The sequence below is a fragment of the Diplodia corticola genome (genome assembly GCF_001883845.1).
Source record: "Diplodia corticola strain CBS 112549 chromosome Unknown scaffold32, whole genome shotgun sequence".
In the NCBI taxonomy this organism is placed as follows: domain Eukaryota; kingdom Fungi; phylum Ascomycota; class Dothideomycetes; order Botryosphaeriales; family Botryosphaeriaceae; genus Diplodia; species Diplodia corticola.
The window spans coordinates 79,926-102,310 of NW_017971511.1; the positions used below are offsets into that span (position 1 = coordinate 79,926).

At 57.0% G+C, this 22,385-nt stretch overlaps 9 protein-coding genes across 9 annotated transcripts; 5 read left to right on the forward strand and 4 right to left on the reverse strand.

Annotated features, from left to right (window-relative positions):
* Positions 1 to 244: 244 nt before the first annotated feature.
* On the forward strand, positions 245 to 1,647 carry BKCO1_3200025 (sun domain protein; the record flags this gene model as incomplete). The annotated part of the gene is made up of 3 exons (XM_020274413.1): positions 245 to 1,097; positions 1,150 to 1,541; positions 1,600 to 1,647. 3 exons carry the CDS (start codon positions 245 to 247, stop codon positions 1,645 to 1,647), a joined length of 1,293 nt encoding a protein of 430 aa, XP_020129535.1.
* A 972-nt stretch (positions 1,648 to 2,619) lies between these two features.
* BKCO1_3200026 (nicotinamide n-methyltransferase) lies at positions 2,620 to 4,036 on the forward strand (the record flags this gene model as incomplete). The annotated part of the gene is made up of 3 exons (XM_020274414.1): positions 2,620 to 2,769; positions 3,221 to 3,820; positions 3,938 to 4,036. 3 exons carry the CDS (start codon positions 2,620 to 2,622, stop codon positions 4,034 to 4,036), a joined length of 849 nt encoding a protein of 282 aa, XP_020129536.1.
* A 1,823-nt stretch (positions 4,037 to 5,859) lies between these two features.
* BKCO1_3200027 (tubulin gamma chain) lies at positions 5,860 to 7,516 on the forward strand (the record flags this gene model as incomplete). The annotated part of the gene is made up of 5 exons (XM_020274415.1): positions 5,860 to 5,867; positions 5,924 to 5,964; positions 6,067 to 6,179; positions 6,243 to 6,296; positions 6,353 to 7,516. The coding sequence occupies 5 exons, from the start codon at positions 5,860 to 5,862 to the stop codon at positions 7,514 to 7,516; spliced, it is 1,380 nt and encodes a 459-aa protein (XP_020129537.1).
* A 697-nt stretch (positions 7,517 to 8,213) lies between these two features.
* BKCO1_3200028 (escrt-i component) lies at positions 8,214 to 10,408 on the reverse strand (the record flags this gene model as incomplete). Its single annotated transcript, XM_020274416.1, has 5 exons — positions 8,214 to 8,327; positions 8,423 to 9,709; positions 9,850 to 10,088; positions 10,209 to 10,296; positions 10,355 to 10,408. 5 exons carry the CDS (start codon positions 10,406 to 10,408, stop codon positions 8,214 to 8,216), a joined length of 1,782 nt encoding a protein of 593 aa, XP_020129538.1.
* A 383-nt stretch (positions 10,409 to 10,791) lies between these two features.
* On the reverse strand, positions 10,792 to 12,529 carry BKCO1_3200029 (cysteine desulfurase; the record flags this gene model as incomplete). Its single annotated transcript, XM_020274417.1, has 2 exons — positions 10,792 to 11,214; positions 11,426 to 12,529. The coding sequence occupies 2 exons, from the start codon at positions 12,527 to 12,529 to the stop codon at positions 10,792 to 10,794; spliced, it is 1,527 nt and encodes a 508-aa protein (XP_020129539.1).
* Positions 12,530 to 13,099: 570 nt separating this feature from the next.
* Positions 13,100 to 14,743, forward strand: BKCO1_3200030 (bar domain-containing protein; the record flags this gene model as incomplete). The annotated part of the gene is made up of 6 exons (XM_020274419.1): positions 13,100 to 13,135; positions 13,201 to 13,233; positions 13,332 to 13,426; positions 13,475 to 13,494; positions 13,552 to 14,652; positions 14,718 to 14,743. The coding sequence occupies 6 exons, from the start codon at positions 13,100 to 13,102 to the stop codon at positions 14,741 to 14,743; spliced, it is 1,311 nt and encodes a 436-aa protein (XP_020129477.1).
* A 2,725-nt stretch (positions 14,744 to 17,468) lies between these two features.
* Positions 17,469 to 18,690, reverse strand: BKCO1_3200031 (mitogen-activated protein kinase maf1; the record flags this gene model as incomplete). The annotated part of the gene is made up of 2 exons (XM_020274420.1): positions 17,469 to 18,554; positions 18,685 to 18,690. The coding sequence occupies 2 exons, from the start codon at positions 18,688 to 18,690 to the stop codon at positions 17,469 to 17,471; spliced, it is 1,092 nt and encodes a 363-aa protein (XP_020129476.1).
* A 1,210-nt stretch (positions 18,691 to 19,900) lies between these two features.
* Positions 19,901 to 20,688, reverse strand: BKCO1_3200032 (ap-1 complex subunit sigma-1; the record flags this gene model as incomplete). The annotated part of the gene is made up of 5 exons (XM_020274421.1): positions 19,901 to 19,933; positions 20,068 to 20,342; positions 20,418 to 20,535; positions 20,593 to 20,626; positions 20,678 to 20,688. 5 exons carry the CDS (start codon positions 20,686 to 20,688, stop codon positions 19,901 to 19,903), a joined length of 471 nt encoding a protein of 156 aa, XP_020129475.1.
* A 511-nt stretch (positions 20,689 to 21,199) lies between these two features.
* On the forward strand, positions 21,200 to 22,126 carry BKCO1_3200033 (gamma-cysteine synthetase regulatory subunit; the record flags this gene model as incomplete). Its single annotated transcript, XM_020274422.1, has 1 exon — positions 21,200 to 22,126. The coding sequence occupies one exon, from the start codon at positions 21,200 to 21,202 to the stop codon at positions 22,124 to 22,126; it is 927 nt and encodes a 308-aa protein (XP_020129474.1).
* Between the last annotated feature and the right edge of the window lie 259 nt (positions 22,127 to 22,385).

A 22,385-nucleotide genomic window follows, 5' to 3' on the forward strand; every position in this document is an offset into this window, starting at 1 on the left:
GTGCCCGCTCTCCTTTTCTCCGTTCCACAGCCTGCGATTCACCTGAATCACCGCTGCGCCACGCCCTGCTCGCCAAAGACAATCCCGTCGTGCAAGCATTCTCTACCGTGAGCCCACTGCGCCTCGTATTTTTAAGCCTGTCTGACCTTGCGCGTGGCAGGCACTGTGACTTCCGTCTCGCGCCCAAGTGCTATAATAATCCGCCATTGCTGCCTCAGCATTTCTGCACCCCGCAACCATCACCATGCGCAACATCGCTCTTGCTGCTCTGCCCCTGTTGGCCTCGTCCGCCTCGGCTCTGGCCGTCGGATCTGGCAACCACCGCCATGCCCACTTCCACCAGAAGAGGCAGGATGTCGACGTCCAGATGGAAGTCGTCACCGTCTGCGAGCTTAACGGCGCACTCATCCCCCAGGCCGAGTGCGACGAGGGCATCGCTGCCGGTCGCCTGATCTGGGCCGATGGCGAGCTCTCCGTTGCGGCCGCCTCTGTCGAGCCCCCGACCAGCTCTTCCGCCCCTCCCTCTTCGTCTTCGTCTTCGTCTGCCGCCTATACGCCGCCGCCCTCCTCTTCCACCCCTACGCCTACCCCGACCCCGACCCCCTCCAGCACCTCTGAGGCCGCTAAGAGCACGCCCACGAAGAGCTCCTCTTCCTCGTCCTCTTCCGCCAAGGGTCTCGACTCGGAGTTCCCCGACGACGTTCCCTGCTCCGAGTTCCCCAGCGACTATGGTGCCGTGCCGGTTTCCTGGATGGGTCTTGGTGGATGGATTGGTGTCCAGACCGCCAATATTGCTGGCTCTGGCGGCCTCGACGACATCATGACCACTATTGCCGACATGTGCCTCGGCGGCGACTGCTGCACTGAGGGTGCCTACTGCTCCTATGCCTGCCCTGCCGGTTACCAGAAGGCTCAGTGGCCCGAGGTCCAGGGTGCTACCGGCCAGTCCGTCGGTGGTCTTCTCTGCTCCGACGGAAAGCTCACTCTCACCAACTCCAACTACAAGACACTCTGCATCAAGGGTTCCGAGAAGGTCTCCGTTGAGGTCCAGAGCGAGCTTAGTGAGCAGGCCGCCGTGTGCCGTACCGACTACCCTGGTAAGTTTTTCCAATGATGTTCACACAAACGTTTGATCTGACGGCGTTGCAGGTACCGAGGCTATGGTTATCCCCATCGATGTTCAGCCCGGCGAGTTGCAGCCGCTCACTTGCCCTGAGCAGACCAGCTACTACCAATGGCAGGGCAAGGCCACTTCGGCCCAGTACTACATCAACCCTCTCGGTGTCTCGGTCGAGGATGGCTGCACCTGGTCGAACGGTGACTCCCCCATCGGCAACTGGGCTCCTATCAACCTTGGCGTCGGTTACTCCAACGGCGCCGCTTGGCTCTCGATTTTCCAGAACAAGCCTACTACGCTCGAGAAGCTTGACTTCAACATTGAGCTCAAGGGTGACAACATGTCTGGCACCTGCAAGTACATTGTTGGCAAGGGCTTCTGCTCTGGCGACAGCTACGAGAGCTGCAACGACGACGGCTGCACGGTGAGTGCACAAGACTCCGGGCTCGCGCAAGCAACACAAAAGCTAATGAACGCAACAGGTCTCGGTGTCTTCGGGAACTGCTACTTACCTGCTCACTGACGCATAGAAACATTAGCCATCGGAGTATCCGACTGCGCCCGGCATTTATGCTCTATACCCCGGCGCACGGCCTATTTTCAACCTTCTTGTGGCTTAATATTTATCTTGGTCCAGCTTTGTACAGTATATACGGAAGCGTTGCGCAGCGAATCATTTAGTGTGTTTTTTTCCCTCGTCCCACATGAGCGAGTCTGAAATGTTCCCCTCTGGAGAATCATCTTTCGGTGTTGTGAAAATTGCCGCGGTCGATGTGGCGATTTCGGACTGCTTTTCATGACACGTTTTGCTACGGAAGTACTTCTCTAGTTGCTGCGTCAAGACCTTTTACAGTATTCTTCTTTTCAGTTGCAAGCATGAGAAGAAAGGAGCAAGTTGGGGGAACGTCATGCTTGTACGGCCGGGCAAGGCAGGAGTATCTTCTCTCCTGCCCTGTTATTTCTTGTAGCTACTTAACTTTTAACTCACTCCTTGCTGGTGGCAGGAGAAACAAACACGATGACCAACGTCTTTCTCGCTTCTGAATTCTGTGCAGACGTTGAGATGCCAAACAACTGCCAGAAATCACTCCTCTCACTGTTTCGACAATGGCTTGGTTAGGTGGCGGCGGCGACTAACCAAGTCAGGCAAGTCGAGGGTGTGGTACAGACAATGTCATTGATCCTGGACTCGCAATTAGACACCAGCTTCCGCATTCCTTGGCCTAATTATTTTTATGAATCTGCATTCAATAGATTTCCTCTTTGAGCCATTCCCGGCCACATTAGTATAATCGGATTCCTTAGCTACCCCCCACTCTCATGTGTTCTTTCCACCTCTGTATTGGTCTCACTCACGTGCCGTGGGCCAAAAGAAAAATTCACCGGCATTTTGCCGCGCGGCGAAGGACTCACCTCGAACAAACCAACCTCCACAAAACATCTGATCGACATTCGGAACTGAAATCACTTGTGATACCCACTGAGCTCAGCTCCATCTCGAAATGTCGTCGGACGATGAAGCAGCAGGCCTTGACCTCTTCCAGGAACCTGAGGGCTACTTCCAGCCAGAAAAACCGCCGACGTATGCGACGCACAAGCTGGAATCGGGCGAAGAGTTGAAGGTCAGGCTGGTTGGTTTCAACCCGCTGTGGGTAAGTGGAGTCTCAGTCGTCGAAAACTTTTGTGCACCAAAATTTTGGATTTTACATCTCCTATCGTCCGCGTTGTCAACCCAGGTTTTTTTTTTCCTCTCCCCGATTTTTGATCTCCTGCGATTCTTGTCGTTTCCACATAACGACAAAATGTCACAACCCTTTCCTATTTCAGAACCTCCATCACACACCCCTTGGATGACATCCATCTCCATTTCATTTCTATGATTCGACACGAACAGTGCACTACCCACAGTGACAACCTCTCTAATCAGTATTCTCGTACCTCGAGTCTTTCTTCCCCCTGTATCCTTAATATCCCCACCTCATCTCAGACAAACCCATTCCTTCCTCCCCTCTGAACCCTCACAAACAAAAGCCACCAACACAAACCCCTCCCACGAATCACTTTAAAAGGAAAAGAGAGAAAAACCAACCAAAAACCCAACAGGGCCACCACATCTGGAACGCCGCACGCACCATCTCGCGCTTCCTCGAGACGCTCCCGCAGCAGGACACCGCCACCATCCGCGGCCGCACCGTCCTCGAGCTCGGCGCCGGCGCCGGCCTCCCCAGCCTCGTCTGCGCCCTCGGCGGCGCCGCCCGCGTCGTCTGCACCGACTACCCGGACGCCGACCTCGTCGACAACCTGCGCCGCAACGCCGCCGAGGCCAGCCCGGAAGTCGCCGCCGCGTACGAGGCGGGCGTGCTGAGGGTCGAGGGGTACCTTTGGGGCGCGGATCCGGCGGTGTTGTTGGGGCATTTGCGGGGGGTGGACGGGCCGGAGGGGACGGAGGGGGAGGGGTTCGATGTGGTGATTTTGGCGGACTTGCTGTTCAATCATAGCGAGCATGGGAAGTTGGTGGAGAGCGTGAGGAGGACGTTGAAGAGGGAGGGGGACGCGGTGGCGTATGTGTTTTTTTCGCCGTACAGGCCGTGGCTGTTGGAGAGGGATTTGGCGTTTTTCGACCTGGCCCGGGACGGCGGGTTGAGGGTGAGGAAGTTGGGGGAGTCGGTCATGGAGAAGGTCATGTTTGAGGAGGATCCGGGGGTGGGTGCTTGCTTTTCTTTTTTTTTTTTTTCTTGGTTTTTCTTTAACCCCCTTCTGCTCTGCTTGTTGTGAAGCGCGGTGGGGATGACGCAACTGCTGACTGGCATATGTGGACAGGATGAACTGCTCAGGCGGACGGTGTTCAGCTACGAGCTTCGCTGGGCTGACCTCGTGGGCGATGAGGACGGACAGGCTGAGAAGCAGCAGCAGCAATGATCCCGCCGCCGTGGGACCGGCCATTCCCGACTGGTGGCTGCGCTGGGTCTTCTGGAAGGAATATCGAAAGACAGGCCCCGCCACGCCGTATGGAACACATTCCCCCAATACACGTGGCAGTGGCGGAATGGTGGCGGGCGGGATGGCCGGTGGGCAAGACAGTGGTATAAGACATGGGTGGCTGGAGCTGAGGCTGAGTAAATACGGAGGGCAGCCAACGACACTGAGCCTGGACACTGAGACATCAATTGAATTTTTGAAGCTTACGCCCGCCAACCTGACCAATTCATTGCCTAGCTGTGCTCGGTGGAGATTGGTGGTATCAAAGAGGTTGGGACCGGTGAGCAAGTGTGAGGTAATACTCCTTGTTAAGGTGAAAAGCGGTTTAGAAATGCATATTGTCTAGGATAATTGCGACTACATGAATGATACACAATACTGCTCAGCTTTATTTGCGTTGAGACTGGGCAATTGCTAGAGTTGAGCGAGGAAAGGCATGACCACGGCATGGGGGACGAACAACAGTTGTGTATTACATTCCTCCAAGTAGGGATAGTGGTGGCCTCTTCCAGTCTCTCTTACTTTTTTGGTTAGTGAGAGTATTGTCAACCACTCAAGACCCGATGCCAATGTTCAGGGTTGCGACAGTCCAAGAAGCGTCTTCTCAATCCGAATCGGACGTGAACCGCGCCAGTGAAGATATATATATCAGTTGCTGCAGGGGTCGGCCAGGGTGCTCATGCATGAGAGCTTCCGCTCGTAGCAAATTATCTTCAATGGCCGTATATAGATGACTGTTTCAACCATCCGTACGACTTATCTTGATAGGAACATAGCGGACATTATATTGAACGCTATCATCATCTGTTCTGTAAGGGGGCTTGCTGGCTCCCCTTATTTCCTCCTCAGCTGTTGAAGTTGGTGGGACGAGGCCAAGAGCACGCGTAGAGGAATACAAATGTCGAATGATTGCTCCCCCTGCTTCAGCTTTGATTTTAGGTAGTGGAAAAGTAAAAGATGGCTGGCAAGGACATGCTGAACGACGACGGCGAGCGGGGAGAAATGGAAGAAGAAGGGTCTCCAGTCCCAGGCGTACTCCCCGCGTATTCAAATGAGATGGACGTATGAGAGCGCAACAGTGAGGTAAAGAGTGCCAAATTGTCCGAGTACATGGTCATATGTCCTCATCCAGTCATATCTGGCGCAGCCGGGAACCGGGATAAAAGAATCATCGGATACCAATCCACTGGCCAAGGCACCTCGCTTCATGGTGGAGGAAATAGCGAATGACAAGGGCGAGAGGGTTCTTGTAGGTGAAGGCTTAAGAGGCAAGACGCGCCATTGACTTTACAAGAATCGAGCTGTCATGCCTCGGCGAAGCCGTCTGTGACTCGTCCGGCAAATTGTGTTCTTTCAAGGCCACAGGCTATTCTTAGGCGCGTATAAAATGTCACCATGTAATGATCTTGCATCCAGGCCGCAAGATTAGCGAGGGTGCCTGGAACTTCAACCCTGCTCAAGTAGAATTAATATCAACAGAGATGCACCATGGAGAAGCCGGTGCTCGCTGCGTGCAGCCATTGCCTGCTCAGCTGCTGGTTGCGAGTAGAGCTTGGCGTCTGTATCGCAAGTTGGGGCCAGTTTCAATCAGATGGCTGATGATCAGGGCGGTGGTTGATTGGGAGAGGGCGGCGTGACAGGGCGGGAGTGACGTGGGCCGCGGGCGTTGGGCCCTTGAGCTCGGGCAGTGGCAGCAACGCGAGTTTGCGCCCGCAACGCGTCTCTCGCGACTGAAGCTTCACACCACCTCCCCACTCGCCAAAATGCCTAGGTGCGACGACTCCACGACCCCGCCACGCCCCAGACCATGCGCTGATCCTCCTTCAGAGAAATCATAACCCTCCAGGCCGGCCAGTGCGGCAACAGCGGTACGTCTGCTCACCTCCGCCCATCTCCCCGCAGCTCTCCACCGCGCTATTCCGAGTTGCGCATACGATGAACCCCAAGCCCGAACGCTAACGCCCGTGCAGTTGGCAGCCAATTCTGGCAGCAGCTTTGCCAGGAGCACGGCATCAACCAGGACGGCAACCTCGAAGACTTCGCGACCGAGGGCGGCGACAGGAAGGATGTCTTCTTCTACCAGGCACGCTCTTACCGCAACTCCATTGCCATGACAACCAGCTACTATTGCTAATAGGCCTCCCAGTCTGACGACACTCGCTACATTCCGCGCGCCATTCTCCTCGATCTTGAGCCTCGTGTACGTGGAAGAGAGGAAGCCCCCAGACAACACCAACTTACGCGCGCGCTCTACAGGTGATCAACGGCATCCTCAGCGGCCCCTACAAGAACATCTACAACCCGGAGAACTTCTACGTACACAAGGATGGTACCGGTGCCGGCAACAACTGGGCGGCAGGCTACGCCATGGGCGAGTCGGTGAACGAGGAAGTCATGGACATGATCGACCGCGAAGCCGACGGTAGCGACTCGCTGGAGGGCTTCATGCTGCTGCACTCGATCGCTGGTGGCACAGGCTCTGGTCTAGGCTCCTTCCTGCTCGAGCGCATGAACGACCGCTTCCCCAAGAAGCTGATTCAGACATACTCGGTCTTCCCGGACACGCAGAACGCGGGCGACGTCGTTGTGCAGCCGTACAACAGTCTGCTCTCCATGCGCCGCCTGACCCAGAACGCCGATTCCGTCGTCGTGCTCGACAATGGCGCCCTCTCACGCATTGCCGCCAATACGCTACACGTCCAGGAGCCTTCGTTCCAGCAGACGAACCAGCTCGTCTCGACCGTCATGTCCGCCTCGACCACGACCCTCCGCTACCCGGGCTACATGCACAACGACCTGGTCGGCATCGTCGCCTCACTGATCCCCACCCCGCGCTGCCACTTCCTCATGACGTCGTACACGCCCTTCACCGGCGACCAGGTCGAGTCGGCCAAGACGGTGCGCAAGACGACGGTGCTCGAGGTCATGCGCCGGCTGCTGCAGCCCAAGAACCGCATGGTGTCGACCCAATCATCCAAGACATCCTGCTACATCTCCATCCTCAACATCATCCAGGGCGAGGCCGACCCCACGGACGTGCACAAGTCCCTCCTGCGCATCCGCGAGCGCAAGCTCGCCACCTTCATCCCCTGGGGCCCCGCATCCATCCAAGTCGCCCTCACTCGCAAGTCCCCCTATGTCCAGAGCTCCCACCGCGTCTCCGGCCTCATGCTAGCCAACCACACGGGCGTCTCCACCCTCTTCAAGCGTATCCTGGGCCAGTACGACCGTCTGCGCAAGCGCAACGCCTTCCTCGAACAGTACAAGCGCGAGGCCCCCTTCGCCGACGGCCTATCCGAGTTCGACGAGGCCAAGGCCGTCGTCCAGGATCTCATCGCCGAGTACGAGGATGCTGAGCGGGCTGACTACCTGAGCAAGGAGGGCGAGAAGGGCGGCGAGGCTGGCGGCGTAGGTGCGTGATTGGATGACAGGGGATGAGCGATTGTTCCCTCACCGATCGAGAGGAAGGGGAGGCTTAACGTGCTTCATACGTGAAACTGAATCTTGCATGGTGCTTGGCGTTGTTGGATGATTTGCCCACCTGGAATGACATACAGGTGGAGGGTAGGATTGATTTTCTTTAATTCAATGAACCAAAGGAAGCAAGAAACATTGGGGAAATGGGTTGGTTGGGGGAAGTTATGATACCGCTTGCCACCACGCATTCCATTTCTCTCTCTCTCTTGTTCTCTTTCCTTTTCTTCTATGATTCTTCTTTTTGCCACAAGCTCTTTTTTTAATTTCTCTTCCTCCACCGATCGGCCAACCGGCTTGATTTGAAAGGGAGGAATGTCAAAACGGAGCCGTGAATGAAATATTATGAATGGTACGAGAAAAAAAAAAGATATCCACGTCTTGAACAGAGTTTGGTTTTGCAATAAAGTGTATATGTATGACGTGGAAATCCGACTCACTCTTCTATTCTCACCACCATCACCACCACCAACTAGTCGTGCTACTTAGCCCGTTCATTCATTCACCCGGCGCACGACGCTTTGATCCCTTCCCTCCCGGGCTACTCTATCTCTCCTAAGAAATACGATGGGCATGCCATCTCATCGTCGTCGTACTGTGGTGCTTGCATTCATTCCCCTTCATTCCCTTGTCCAGGAAAGTTCTAGTAACCCGACCGCAGCCCGTACTCGACATTCTCATCCAGCCCCATGCCCTTTGCGATTTTCTTGATCAGCGCCTTCTTCAGGAACTGCTCGCGGGCCAGACCTCTCGTTTGCTGCGTTTACGAAAAAAACACGTTGTCAGCAATCGTCATCTCTTCAATCATTTGCACAAAAAAAAGAAGAAGAAAAAAACCCCCCGAAGACTCACCTTAACAAACACCTCAGCCCCCACCCTCCCGCGATCCAGACCCCTGCCCAGCAAAAAAATCGCCTCCTCCAGCCCCCTCTCCTCGGCGACCAAGCCCCACAGCTGCCCCCCGACGACGGTGGGCGCGACGAGCGTGTCGTCGACGTCCGGAACGGTCCGCGTGCTCGCGTCGTCCATGGCGCGGTCGGCCTCGCGCATGGCGCCGGCGAGCACGCGCTCGTTGGCGGCGAGCGCGGCGTCGAGCCGCTGCAGCTGCTCGACCTCGTTCTGGAGGCGGGCGTGCGCGGCGCGCAGCGCGGCCGACTGCGCGCGCAGGGCGGGCAGCGCCGACGCGTTGCCCCCGACCGTCTGGGCCGTCTGTGCGACGAGCGCGGCGGAGAGGGCCGAGAGGAGCGCGTCTTTTTGCGGGTTGGGCGGGACGGGGGGCACGGGGAGCGGGGTCGAGGACGAGGTCTGGGAGGGGAGCTGGACGTCGAGTTCGGAGGTGAGGAGGTCGGGGACGGGGGGTTTGGGGTGCGGCGGCTGGGGGGGCGGGGGTTGTTGTGCGAATTGAGGACCGGTTGGTGGCGTGGCCATGTATGGTGGTTGTTGTTGTTGTTGTTGTTGCGGGAATTGCTGGTACTGAGATGTGGGTGGCGGGTAGGCTGATGGTGGGTATTGATTAGGTGGAGGACTGGCGTATTGTGCCGGACCGGGAGGGCCTTGGTAGTGGGGTGCTTGCTGCTGTGGCGGTAAAGGAGGTGGTTGCGAGTATCTGGACGGAGGTGGCCCAGGCATTCCGCCGGGAGTTATGGGACTGACTGGGCTATCACGTCCGTATTGTTGAATCTGGAATGGCCGTGGCGGAGCAGCTGCTGTGTCCTGTGGTGTCGGGGGGAGAGGCCGATCAGTCATACTCGCTTGCCGCTGTGGAATATTTTGCGGGTGAGGTCTGACATAGTCAGGATAGCCACCAGCATGGCCCATGTTAGGTGGTAGGGGCGGCAGGGAAGCCTGTTGCTGTGGCTGCTGCCCATGCCCATTGGGATGAGGACTGCCATTCATTATACCCGTATCCTTTGGCGGTTTTGGAGGAGGAGCAGGCGGCTGATCAGTGGTAGGAGCTGGTGATGCTGTAGGCTGCGGCTGCCTCTGCCTTCTCCACTCCTCTGGAGTAGGAGGAACTGGAGGTGGTGCTGGGCTTGCTGTCGGCTGGGGGGAGCTAAATTGGTCTTGCTTCGCGACGACAGGTGGCTCTTTTGCAAAGACACCGCGGAGGACGGTGAGGAAGTCGGATATGGAAGATTTCTACGATCAACGTCAGTATACTCTCTGGTAGAAGACCCGCGCCAAGCTCAGGCAGACACGCCTCAGAACTTGCGAGAGGTCCACAAAGGTCCTTCCAGTATTCCATGGCCCAGGGAGTTGTTTCAAATGATAGCACTCACATCCCAGTAACTAGCCCATCCGCTCAAGTATGGATGGTATACTCTTCCCTCACCGCTAACATGCTGTCCCGGCCTCACCAGCATATCCTGCGTCGGCGTGACATAAACCATCGGAGGCTCATGTGGATAGTCATGGGGGACCCAAAGCGATATCGGAAACCGGTATATTGCGCCGCGAAATTGGACGGGGAGGGTGCCAGTGAGAAGGAGCAAGAGAGCGGGGACGCCATTTTCGTAGGCTGAAGAAGCACAAATCGTTAGCGGGTGAACAGTCAGCGTGTCTACAGGGGAGACAAAGCTGAGTGGGAGCATCCATGCTGGAGGGCGACTGGTGCCGACGGGTGCGGGGGGGCGCATACTGTAAACATCTGTCCTTGGAGACAGCGATGGGTACTGCGCGAGAGCTTCGGCGGCGTCGTTGTAGGCGCGATTTACGTCCGTGTATTCCTGTGCGGGCGCGCCGAGGATTAGAGAGGAGCTGCAGGACGAGCAAAGGGAGCGGTACGTTAGTCAGAACGCTGTAGAGCCAGTTCAAGACGCGGTCGTTGACCGGCGGCATGTTGGTAGGTGGTGATGCGGGAAGAGACGTCAGATCACACATGGATGCCGACGGACGGCACCTCCAACCCCACACCGACGCCAAAACTGCCGCGGCAGGGCTCCAGCAACAACCCCCGCCCTCAACACAACACAGGCATCGTCCCATGGCCTCATTTTGATGAAACGCAGATTCGCTTCAGTCTCACATTTGTGGGATTCGTGGTTTTGGCATCGGAACCGTCATATATGTATTTCTGAGGATATCGAACCATCCCACACCGTGACTACCTAATAGTACAACGCTGTCCTTATGCTAAGGCCAGTTTAGCCGCCCATATGTCCGCCCAAAACGCCGCATTCATAATCGCTGCATTACTCCTCGGTCGCATATTAACAAGAAAATTAGTGCTGGCTCCACTCAATCGTGTTGAGGTCGATGCCCTCCTGAACAAGCTCCCACAGGGGGCTGAGTTCCCTCAGGAAGTTGACGCGCTCTTTGACCGCCTTCAGGACGTAATCAATTTCACTGTCGGTGGTGAAGCGGCCAATGCCGAAACGGATACTGCTGTGAGCGCTCTCATCACTGCTACCGAGAGCTCTCAGGACGTAGCTGGGCTCGAGGGACGCCGAGGTACAAGCACTACCAGAAGAGAGGGCAATGTCCTTGAGCGCCATCAGGAGAGACTCGCCCTCGACGTACGCGAAGGAAATGTTGACACAGCCGGGGTAGTGGCGTGTGGGATCACCGTTCAAAGTAGTGTGCTCCATGGCAAGGAGGCCATCTCTGAGTCTGTGCGAGAGCGCGGCGATGCGCTTACTGTCATACTATTGCGAAAGTCAGCGGCTGAACCGACTCGATGTGGAACAAATCAAAAAGTGTGTTCAATCCGGTCATAACCCCTGCTGTGAATCAACACCGCAGACGAGGTACGGTGCAAGCACCGTAGACACCCTCGAAAAGCTTCAGAAAGCCATGCATGTATAAAAGCAAATAATCATATGAGGATAAGGGTATTGAGGAAGAATTTGAGCTTACCTCCATTTCTTCCTTGCAGAGACGCGCGGCTTCACCAAAACCAATGGCGAGAGGAGGAGCGAGCGTGCCGCTTCTCAGACCGCGCTCCTGGCCACCGCCAGTGATGAGAGGGTCGAGCCTGACCCTGGGCCGTCTCCGGACATAGCAAGCGCCAATGCCCTTGGGACCGTAGATCTTGTGGCCGGAGATGGACATGAGGTCAATGTTCGACTTGTTGACGTCGAGAGGAATCTTGCCAACCGCCTGAGCGGCGTCAGTGTGGAAGAATATTTTCTTCGACCGGCACAGCTTTCCAATCTCGTCAATCGGCTGGACGACACCAATCTCGTTGTTCACGGTCATGATGCTGACCAGCATGGTGTCAGGCCTGATGGCCTTCTCCAGCTGCTCCATGTCAACCAAGCCATTGGGTTGGACCGGGAGGTAGGTGACGTCAAAGCCCTCATCCTGCAGGTGGCGACAGCTGTCCAAAACGCACTTGTGCTCCGTCTGGCAGGTGATGATGTGCTTCTTCTTGCCACCCTTCTTCAGGAACCGCGCGACACCCTTGATGCTCATGTTGTTGCTCTCAGTGGCTCCACTGGTGAAGATGATCTCCTTGGGGTCGGCGCCGATGAGATTAGCAATGTTGGCTCTCGCCTGTTCGACCGCCTTCTCCGTCTCCCATCCGTAGGCGTGTGTCCGCGAGTGCGGGTTGCCGTACAGGCCGGTGTAGAAGGGCAGCATTGCATCAAGGACGCGCGGGTCCATTGGCGTGGTGGCCTGCATGTCGAGGTAGATGGGGCGGGAGCCGGCATCCATGACAGTGGCCTGCTTGAGGATGCCGGCGTTGGGGCTCATCATGGCGTCGGCGCCCATGCCTGTGGTCGGCATGGCGGCATCCTTGGGCTGCAGGCCGCTCTCGCGCACGAAGTTCTTCTGCTCGGCCTTGATGGCGGCGTCAACGTTGACGGTGGCATTCTGCGGCTTGGTCTCGGAGACATAGCTGCGGCGGGGCGCGAGGGAGGCAGCGCGCAGCGACGAGCGCGGCAGGGCACTCTGCGACGCGCGGCGGGCGGTGAGCGAGAGGGCCTGCCTCGCAGCACGGGGCGCGAAGGTCGACATTTTGAAAGGGTGGGAGGAAAGTTGATGAGGTTGGAGCGGGCAGGCAAATAAGAGCTTGAGGAAGCGAGAATCTGATAAGTCATGGCGTACTCGGGGCGCGGCGTGTCACGGGCGCGTCACGTGCGTGGCGCGTGTTTGCCGGCCTTCCGAAAGCAGTCGCGCCAAGCGCTTCGGCCGCAGCTGGCGATGGGGCGCGTTGGGTCGCTGTGCGGGCTGCGGCTGGGTGCGATTCCGAGCATGCCGGCCGGCTATGTGCGCAGCTGTGTGCCGGCCTGTCCGCCCTGTGTCCAGTCCTGCTGCCTGCGAGTGGTCCGCCAGCCAGACCCCCGGCCGGATTTGCACTGGGAGCACAGGAGCGCCCTACATCATATTCCCAAGGGCACAGCCCGCACTTGGCGCCCGAGCCACACCGTCGTCATCGCCGCCTTTGGCTCGCTCTAATACCCTGCCGGCGCCGTCCTCAGTATCCACCACCACCTCCCGCGCCCGCGCCCTGAATCGCCTCTGCCGCTGAGAATCCACCTGCGCCCGTCTCCCCGCCCACCTCTCGCCCCGACCGCCGCTGCACCCATGAGTTGGAAAGGATTTACCAAGGGCGTGACGCGCGTAAGCAAAGCTCAGCCAGCGCCCGCCGAACCGTGATCGGTGCCTGACACGTCTTTGTTCTCTAGGCCCCTCAACAAGTCAAGGCAAAATTCAATCTTGTGAGTCCTGCCGCCTCGCTGGCGCTCCCCGACCTTGCCGGGCGCTGCCGCGCGCACACCTGGTGCGCACATGGCTGACGAGGGGCTCCATTGCGCAGGGCGAAGTCTCAAAAGACCCCGTATACCTCGATGCCGAGCGCCGGTTTGAGGAGCTGGAAAAGGAGACCAAGAAGCTGCACGATGAGTCCAAGAAGTAATCATGGCCCTATGCTTTGCGCTGGCGTTGTACTGACGTGTGCAGGTACTTCGATGCCATCAATGGTACCGCCGCATTCCGCCGTAGCTTCAGCTGAGCCCGTTACTGACCCGCCCACGCAGGCATGCTGACCCACCAGATCGAGTTCTCTCAAGCCATCCAAGAAATCTACAAGCCCATTTCCGGTCGCATGTCGGACCCCGACTCGTTTGTGGCAGAAGGCAATCCCGAAGGCATCCGCGCATGCGAGGAATATGAAGCTATTGTAAAGGAACTGCAGGAGCAGCTCGCCCCCGAGCTGGAGATGATTGACACGCGCGTCATCCGGCCGGCGGACGAACTTATGGAGATAATCAAGATCATTCGGAAACTTGCTCTCAAGAGAGACCACAAGCAACTCGACTACGATCGACACCGGGCCACGCTCAAGAAGCTGCAGGAAAAGAAGGACAAGTCGCTCAAGGATGAGAAGGCCCTCTACAGGGCAGAAAACGACGTGGAGCTGGCGACGCAGGAATTCAACTACTTCAACGACCTGCTGAAGGACGAGCTGCCCAAGCTTTTTGCCCTTGAGCGGGAGTTCATCCAGCCGCTCTTCCAGTCTTTCTACTACATGCAGCTCAACGTCTTCTACACCCTACACGAGAAGATGCAGAATATGGACATCGGCTATTTCAACCTCCAGCTGGACATTGAGGCCGGATTCGAGGAGAAGCGGGGCGATATCAAGGAACAAACCGAGGCCCTTGCAATCACAAAATTCAAGACGACCGGTGGAGTCAGGCGTCCACCGGCACTCAAGTATGGCCAGCAGAGACAGCTAGCTATCGAGGGCAACACATCTTCGCCAAGCCGCCGCCTCACTATGGACTCGGCAGATACACAGGCACCGCCCCCGTACAGCAGCGCCCTGGCCTCGCCCACGGTTGCGAACAGCCTCAGCGCTGGTGGCTCCGATATCAAGCGCTCCGCCAGCACCGGCAGCAACTGGGGCGCTTTGGCCAAGTCGAAGGGTGCCGCTCCTCCACCCCCGAAGCCCAAGCCCGCTCGTTTCAGCAACGCTCCTGCGGTAGAAACATGTGTTGCACTGTACGATTACGAAGCACAGGCAGAGGGTGATCTCAGTTTCACGACCGGCGATGTCATCCAGATCTTGACCAGAACGCAGAACGAGAACGAGTGGTGGACAGGAACGGTGAACGGACGGCAGGGGCAGTTCCCAGGTGAGTGAAAGCACTGACTGCGTCCTTGACATCGAGCACACACCATTTACTGACGACCGTACCAGGCAACTATGTACGCTTGAACTCTTAGACCAGCTAGAACGGAGACTTGTTTGCGGTGACTTGGGGCGTTTTTTCGGGTTCATTGTTCCCCCCCTTTGCGCTTTACCCTCAGCATTCCTGTGTTCAGCGAACAGGAGGCTTGTCATGTGAGCCGACAGGTAGCTGGATTTTTCTTGTTATCCCTTTCTGCGTTACCTCCCAACCATTTTTGTTGCCAGGAGCGCACCCCATTTCACTATACCAAGGACTCTTAGGTAATGCACTTGGGTAGTTCAATGCAGTGGCTGCATACATCACGTTGAAAGAGTATATCGCAGATCTCCCGCGGGACTGCATGTCCATCGTATCTTAATTATGACCGTCGCAATGGCGACGGCGGAAATTCGGTCTAGAGAGGGATGAGGAGGAGGGGCTGCAGTCCGATTTATAGGTGATCGACACGGCACCCCTGGAGTAGGGTACATGCTTCGACCACGCCGTGGCTCCGACTTCAGACTCTTCGTCTGAAGTGTGGTGGCTTTTTAAGAGCTCCTTCTACTGGCCTGGGTCTTCCTCCTCCATCGCAGTGCGAATCTCTCGGCCATGCTTCTCCTGAGGAACGTGACTGAGCTTATCAATACCGTTCACCATGTTAGTCTTGCGGGGAGAGTCGTTGAGTTTTTGGGATTTCACCGCCTATGCATGAAGAACAAGAACGGCTCGGTTTCTGACTCGAGGATTATTGGCGAGCTTCATCGACATCCTGGGCTGATGCAGCACAGGAAAACGAAATGTTGGACAATATCACCATTCGAATGATATTCAAGCTTGTATAGTGAGTTCTTGTGAAGTGGGTTGCCGGTGTAGGACACACGACGAGCCCGATCCTTTCCTTTGACGTGTACCCGAAGGCGGAAGAAGTCTTGGCTTGCTATCCGTTTCTCCAATCTCAGTGCTGTCATACTGAAGAGAATGTGCGTGAAGGCGAGGATATACATTTATACGCGAGCAACTCAAGGTCGGTGCTATCCTAGTGACTTCGCTGTGACTGAAGCTTTGCAGCAGAGTCATGAGCGTGGTGCCTGTCACGCTCAGTCATTCTGGTGACAAGTTGGGGCGACGAGATAGACATAATTGGCTAAATCAACACTCATGCATGGTGGTGTCAAAGTCATTTGTCGCCGTTCACATCCGTTTGCAAGTAGGCCTCATGGGATCCTGAAGATTGAGGTAACGCAACAAAATTGAGCAGAGCTTCGCTTGGTGGTTTCTCATCATTATAAATCAAGCCGTTACTGAGATTCAACACCTTTCAATAATGCTCTTTCTTACTATCACCGTTCCAGGGATTCAGTTGCTGGACGCCGGAGCTCACTTCAACGGATACGGCCAAGAGAGAAATGACTTGCAAGGTGTAAGACCAGTGGTCGGTCAACAAGTTCGCAGATGACAGAGGACATTTGCCTCATACACTCGGTGAAGCTATCCTCCTTGCATCCAATACTTTGGAGCCATAACAAATGCTTAAACTTTGAAGTCCGCCGCAAAACGATGAGCTGCATCATAACTTCTCGACGGCGTGCGCCAGCTAGCTTGATCTAAGTAAGTCTCGTTCATATCAATGGAAAGTTGGAGATCGCTGTGCCTGACATCAAGCTTGTGAGAGTCGGAAGGCAGGTCATTTAGAATGCCCGCCAGTCTTTCGTGACCCTATACCTGAATCTCGCGCCACACCTCAACCCCACGCAACCTCAGCACATAGCCTAGCCACAGAGACACGGAAGATGGGACATCAGACATCAATTAAACAGCCTACAAAACAGACAGAACAAAAAAGAACCCTGACCCCCCAACCAGCCGCTCCTCAGCCTCCCGAAAAACGCCGCGCCGAACTCAGGACGGCCGCCACACCATCCCCAGCTCGGCATATGCATATAAATGAAAGCCAATGAAAAGAAAAGCCAATTCAGACCAGGCTGAGTGGAACTCAACTGAAACTGACCCAAAACAATATACACTAGGAATCCCCGATCGCATCTCCGGCGTTCGGTACCGGTGCCTCCCACGCACCAGAACCCGATGTTGAATGAAAAGGAACGCCGATGTTCGCCGTACGTATCGTATTCCGTGCGTACTTCGTGCGGTGGATTCGATTTCGTTACTCGCAAAAAAATTGATGAACAGGAACAGAACGTGCGCGGAGCAATAGAAAGACAGCCTTCAACAAGGAGCTGCGAGGAACAAGCAGGAAGGAAGAACAGAACAAGCGGGGAAGAACAGTAATAACAAGTGGCATCTGGGTATCTTTCGAAACACAAAAGCGTTCGCAGCCTCTCCCACCGGCCGGAGCGCCCTGCGTCTTACCCGATGATGAGTGCAAACAATGCGGAAAACAAAAATAACAGACCAAAGGCAACAACAAGTGCGCAGCAAGACATTAGCTATTCGTTGAGTGTGATGATGAATGGAAACATGTGCATCATCGTTAGTTGGTCGGTCATAGGGACACCGACCGCGCGGTGTTGAACATGATTGATTCTCAGCTCTTTCGTATCCCGTCGTCTCGGCCGCGGAGCTTCGTCGGCCAATCGTGCAGCGGTGGTGGGGGGGAAAGCCTCCACACACCGTTGCCCCCCCCGTCCGTCCATCGGCAACGTCGGCTGAACACGTATATCGTCAGTGCTCTTCAGCCCTTCAGCCCGCTGCCGTGCCGTGCCGTGCCGTGCTCGGCGGTTCTTGGTCCCCCTCCCCCCCCCCCTCGGCCGCTCCCCCCTTTAGACCTCCATGGTATCGGCAATGTGCTCGCTCATGTCGCGCACAGCGCTCTTCTCGCGTTGCCGCTCGATCTCGTCGTCCTCGAGCTCCTCGTCCTCGTCTTCCTCCTCGACGTAGTCGATCAGCTCCTCGTCGGCGTCGACCTCGTCGTCGCCCGGGTACGGGATGACCATGACATCATCGTCGTCGTCGGGCCAGCCGCTCGATATGCTCCGGCCCTCGGCGCGGTCGCCGAGCCAGTACATGGCGCGCTTGTCAGCCGACTCCAAGCCCATGGAAAGCGTGCTGTGGTGGCCGGCGCCGCGCTTGCCGCCGGATCCCAGGTGGTGGCTTGCCGCGGCCGCCGCCCGCACCGCGGGGCTGTGCGACATGATGCTCAGCCCGCGCAGGTACACGTAGCAGACGCGCTTGCGGTGCTTGTTGAAGAAGAAGTAGTTCATGCTCCAGATGGAGCCCTCCTCGCCGTCGAACGGATCTTCCTCGGGCTGGTAGCAGTAGATGGCGCAGTCGCGCAGGTTCATCTCGTTGTCAATCATCTTCCACATGCGCGGACTCCATACGTGGTGTCCGCCGGGAGTGCGCGTGCCGGACGACCCGGACCCGCCGTTGCCGCCAGACCAGCTAGATGGTGGCACTGCCAGCATCGCGTTCGACGGCCGCGGCCGCAGATTGTAGAGTGTTGTGTCGATCGTGTTCATGACACCGCGCAGGCTGCGCTCTTTCCGGAAATCGGTCGGGCGGAGGATGTGCGAGAAGTCGTAGTCCGGATGACTGGCATTGAGCGTCGCAATAAGGTAGGCGAATGTGCGGCGACTCGAGATCTGGCTGAGGGGGCCGAACGGACTGGATCGTGAAAGGTTCAGGGATTCGGCGAGCGATTGCGCCTGCGGCGGGGAAAGCGAGGCGGACAAGCGCAGCACCGACTCATGTTGCGACTCCAACGAGTGCTCAATGGTCTTGTAGAGCTTCTTGTCGCTTCCGGCGGCTTTGGTCGTGTACAGGTCGCAGCCGCCGATGACGTGGCAGTCAGGTGTGTCGAAGTTGAGCGCGCTTGTCACGTCTTCGAAATCGCGTAGCGGTAGATACTGAATCCACGTTAATCCACATTGCCCACCGGCCTCAGCACGCGCGCAAGGCTCTCGGTAACCTCACAGAGCTGCTCGATAGCTGTCCGAGTGGATGCATGCGGGCTGGGCTCAGGGGAAGGAGACGCACCTTCATTGTGATGGTTGTGCGAAGTCGAATTGTCCGGAGTTATTGGGCGTGTTGAAGAGGTGGAAGATCCTGTAGAGATCGCAAAGGATGTTGGGTTGTGGGAAATGCGTCGTCGCGGGCAGAAGGAGGCGGCGCTGCTTTGTTCGGGATCGGGGAATGTGGAGAATCGTGTTGTCTAGGACGTGCTGCGCAAGCTGACACGCGAAGGACGCTCTAGGCTGGCAACGGAGACCGAGCTTCGTGCGCTGTGCGAGCTATTTTCGGGATGTTTAACGGCGGAATGCGGAGGTGGTGATACTGGCGTTAACGGAGCTGGTCGGCATGGTATGTTCGTCGCCTTATCGGGGGTGATGTGGAGCGGTGGAGCGGTGATGATGTAGGGGGCCTGGACGGGACCGAAAGTGGAGAGCGCCTGGTGCCAAGTTGGTCCTGCACGTGATGAGCTCTGCACCGCCATCCACCACTAAGGGGCCGTTCTCGCTCCATGTGAGGAACGCTGCTTGCAGCCAGTCCGCCGCAGGATAAACGTGTCTGCTTGAGCGGCTTTGATGCGGCGTTGGCATGCCATGACGCCCGTAAAAGCTCGCGAGTAGGTGCGGCGTGCAATCCTGCAGTCAGTGCGTCGATCGGGACTGATTCTCCGGACCGCGTGTATCGTTGTGGCGTATTCTATAGGCTGGTTGTGAGCCGGAACAGCATAGCGTCCTTTGCCGCGGTGCTGGTGCTGGTGCTGGTGCTTGTGCTGGTGCTGGTCGTTAGTTTGAGGCAGTTCAGCGGACCAATGAGCGCAGTTAGCTGCACGAGGATTCCTCGAGGCCAGTTGATACAGTTATTCGTTGCTTCATTAGGTACTAAGTCCAAGCGCCAGTACATCCTTGCCTGCGGCAAAGGGCGTTGGAGGTATCATACAACTGTGGAGCTCCCCTCGAGTTCCAGCACCCAGACGAACCGAGAAAACACCTTAACTCCCGCCGATGCATGCCTTGGCTGTGTTCCATCAAGAGAACATTTGAGAAGAAATGAGGCTGATTGGCGCGGCACCGCGTCTAAATCATTCCAGCCTGACGGATCTTATCCTCAATGGAGTCGGCGTCCTGCTCGAGTCCATCAGTATCAACGTTCGATGCATCCAGGTGCCTGTGAAAAGCGATGAGACAAGGTACGACAGCCACGCCCGGGTATCTAAAAAGACTCGCAGTAGCATGCTACCCAGGGCTTAACCGATCTTGGTGACGCCGTCGTCCTCGACCTAAAGCTTTCGTTAACACCGTCTAGAGTTGATGCATTGGGGAAGCGCATCTTAACGACATGAGACATGGCGTCTACTCCCGCCGCACCTGGGCCATGCCTCCCGCGATATGCAGATAGAAACTGTCTACTCACTTCCATGTCTTCCAGGCTATCCTGTTGGCTAATGCAGCGCAAGACGTTCTTCTTGCTGCTCTCCTGCATCTCTCCGGCGAGCAGGAGCTCGTCGAGGATGAAGTAGGCCTTCTGGAAGTTGAAGATGATGTCAAGCTCGCAAACGTTGCCGTAGTATTTGTCCATCTGTTCGACGTAGCGGTGCACGATTTCGAGGGTGATGAGCTCGTTGTCTTCGGAGTCGCAGCCGGCGATGAAGAAGAGAGAGGCGTAGCGGCGGTAAACGATCTTTGTGTCTGCGCGCGGCGAGCTTCAGCCTCTGGACGGCAAGGGGCGTAGGAGGGTGGGCGACCCAAGGCCAGGTGGCATACCCTTGTACTCAAGGAAGTTGCACATGCGGGTGCGGCGGGCAAGGACAAGCTGGGTGACATCCTTGACGATCTTGGCCTTGTCCTTGGGGGACAGAGTGGTGAACCATTTCGCAAGGCGCTGCGGATGCCATCAGTCGGGCCCGAAGCTGCGAAGAAAGCTGCCTGGAAGACGCACCACCTTGCCCTGGCGGGAGAGCAGAATGAGGTACCTGCGACGATCAGCATTGCTGCCTGCTTCGGAGGCGAATTGCCGCACTCACTTGATCGCCATGGCGGTGTCGCGGCAAATGGAGAGACTGAAGATGGACGGAGGGGGTTGCTCTGGCGCACGTAATTTGGGGCAGGGCCGCCGGCCTCGACTTTGGACTGCAGCACGCCAAGACGTGCGGCCGGCGCGGAAGAGCCCCGCCGGGCCAGTCGCCGCCCCGCCGTCTCGGCTTCACGCCGCTCCGCCGGCAGGCCCCATGGATTGATTGCTTACAATATCTCTGTCGTCCGGCTTCCACCGCCGTCAAGCGGACCTCGCGCTACTCTTTCGCCAGTGCCGCATAGAAACCACCTCGCGCCAGGCTCGCGACTTTCAATCTTCCCTGCACATAGTCCTACACCCGCGCCGTGCCTTCACGCGCTTCTCTCAATCAAAGCCTGCCGACAGCATTCCTAACACTGACCCCACTCCCACTAGCACCATGACGAGGCTAATCCTGTCCACGGCGTATGCGCATATTTCCAAGCCCGCTTTCCCCAGCAAATGATCTAATTCCTGGCGAACCAGCAACATCATGGGCGGCGGCCCTTCCACCATCCGCCGGAATCTACACGAGAAGTCCAACACCGAACTCACCTCCTCCCTCCGCGCAAACTTCTCCTCGAACCAACAAGCCACCACCAACGGAGGCGCCAGCACCTCTCTCCCCGACTCTCCTGCCCCGTCCTCCCGCGCCTGGACTTCCCAAGACGGCGCCGACCTGTACATCCCCGCCCTCGACTTCTCACAGTCAGGCCTCAACGAGGAGCGCGCCGCATATGACATCACCGTGAAGCTGTTCTACCTGCCCCACGTGCCCGTCGCGCAGCGCATCCTTCACACCCGCAACGCTGTCGACCTCGTGTTGAAAGAGCTGCACGTCCCCTCCATCGACCTACTCATCGTATCCTTCCCAGGCATCGCCTTCGACGCCGACGACGAGGACTCGGACGCCGATGAGAGCAGTGGCACACCTACAGGCGGCGGGTCCGGGTCGGAGAGCGGCAGCGGCGCCGAGGACATGGACAGCATGATCGAGACGTGGCGCGCCGTCGAGGAGCTGTACGACGAGGGCCTGATCACGAAGCTGGGGCTGTCCGAGTTCGGCTCGCAGCGGCTGTCCAAGTTTTTGGCCAAGGCGAGGCTGAGGCCGAGCGTGGATCAGATCAACGTGCGGGATTGCTGCGTCGTGCCGAAGCCGCTGATACTGTATGCCAAGCAAGAAGGGATCGAGTTGCTTACGCACAATGACTGTACGAACATCCTCCCGTCCGGTACGGTGAGGGAGCTGTTGGGTCCTGGAGAGAAGGGTGCTGGTGTTCTGGCTGGCCCGGATGGCTCGTCGGATGGGTTAAAGGGAGATGTCACACCGCAGTGGGTGGTGAAGTATACGGCCGTGGTTAAGGACAGAGGTGTTGTGGAGAATAAGGGCTACTTTGCCGTAGCTGAGCTCCATGACTGAGAGCCCGAAGGGTACTCAACCTATTATATTAATAAGTAGGCCACGACCTTATGAATCATTCGGACATGGCGCAGCGCGATTGCTTCTTCCGCATATCCAGCGTCAACTAGAGCTGCTTTACTATACTCCAACGTCCTCCACCCTACCTCTCGTAACAATGATTGCAGTGGCTTTGATCTTGTTGTGTACAGAGCAGCCCTAAGTCAGACTCCAGTGAGTGGCCCAAGTCTATGTGCTGGAGTAGTCCTGGGATCGTCGA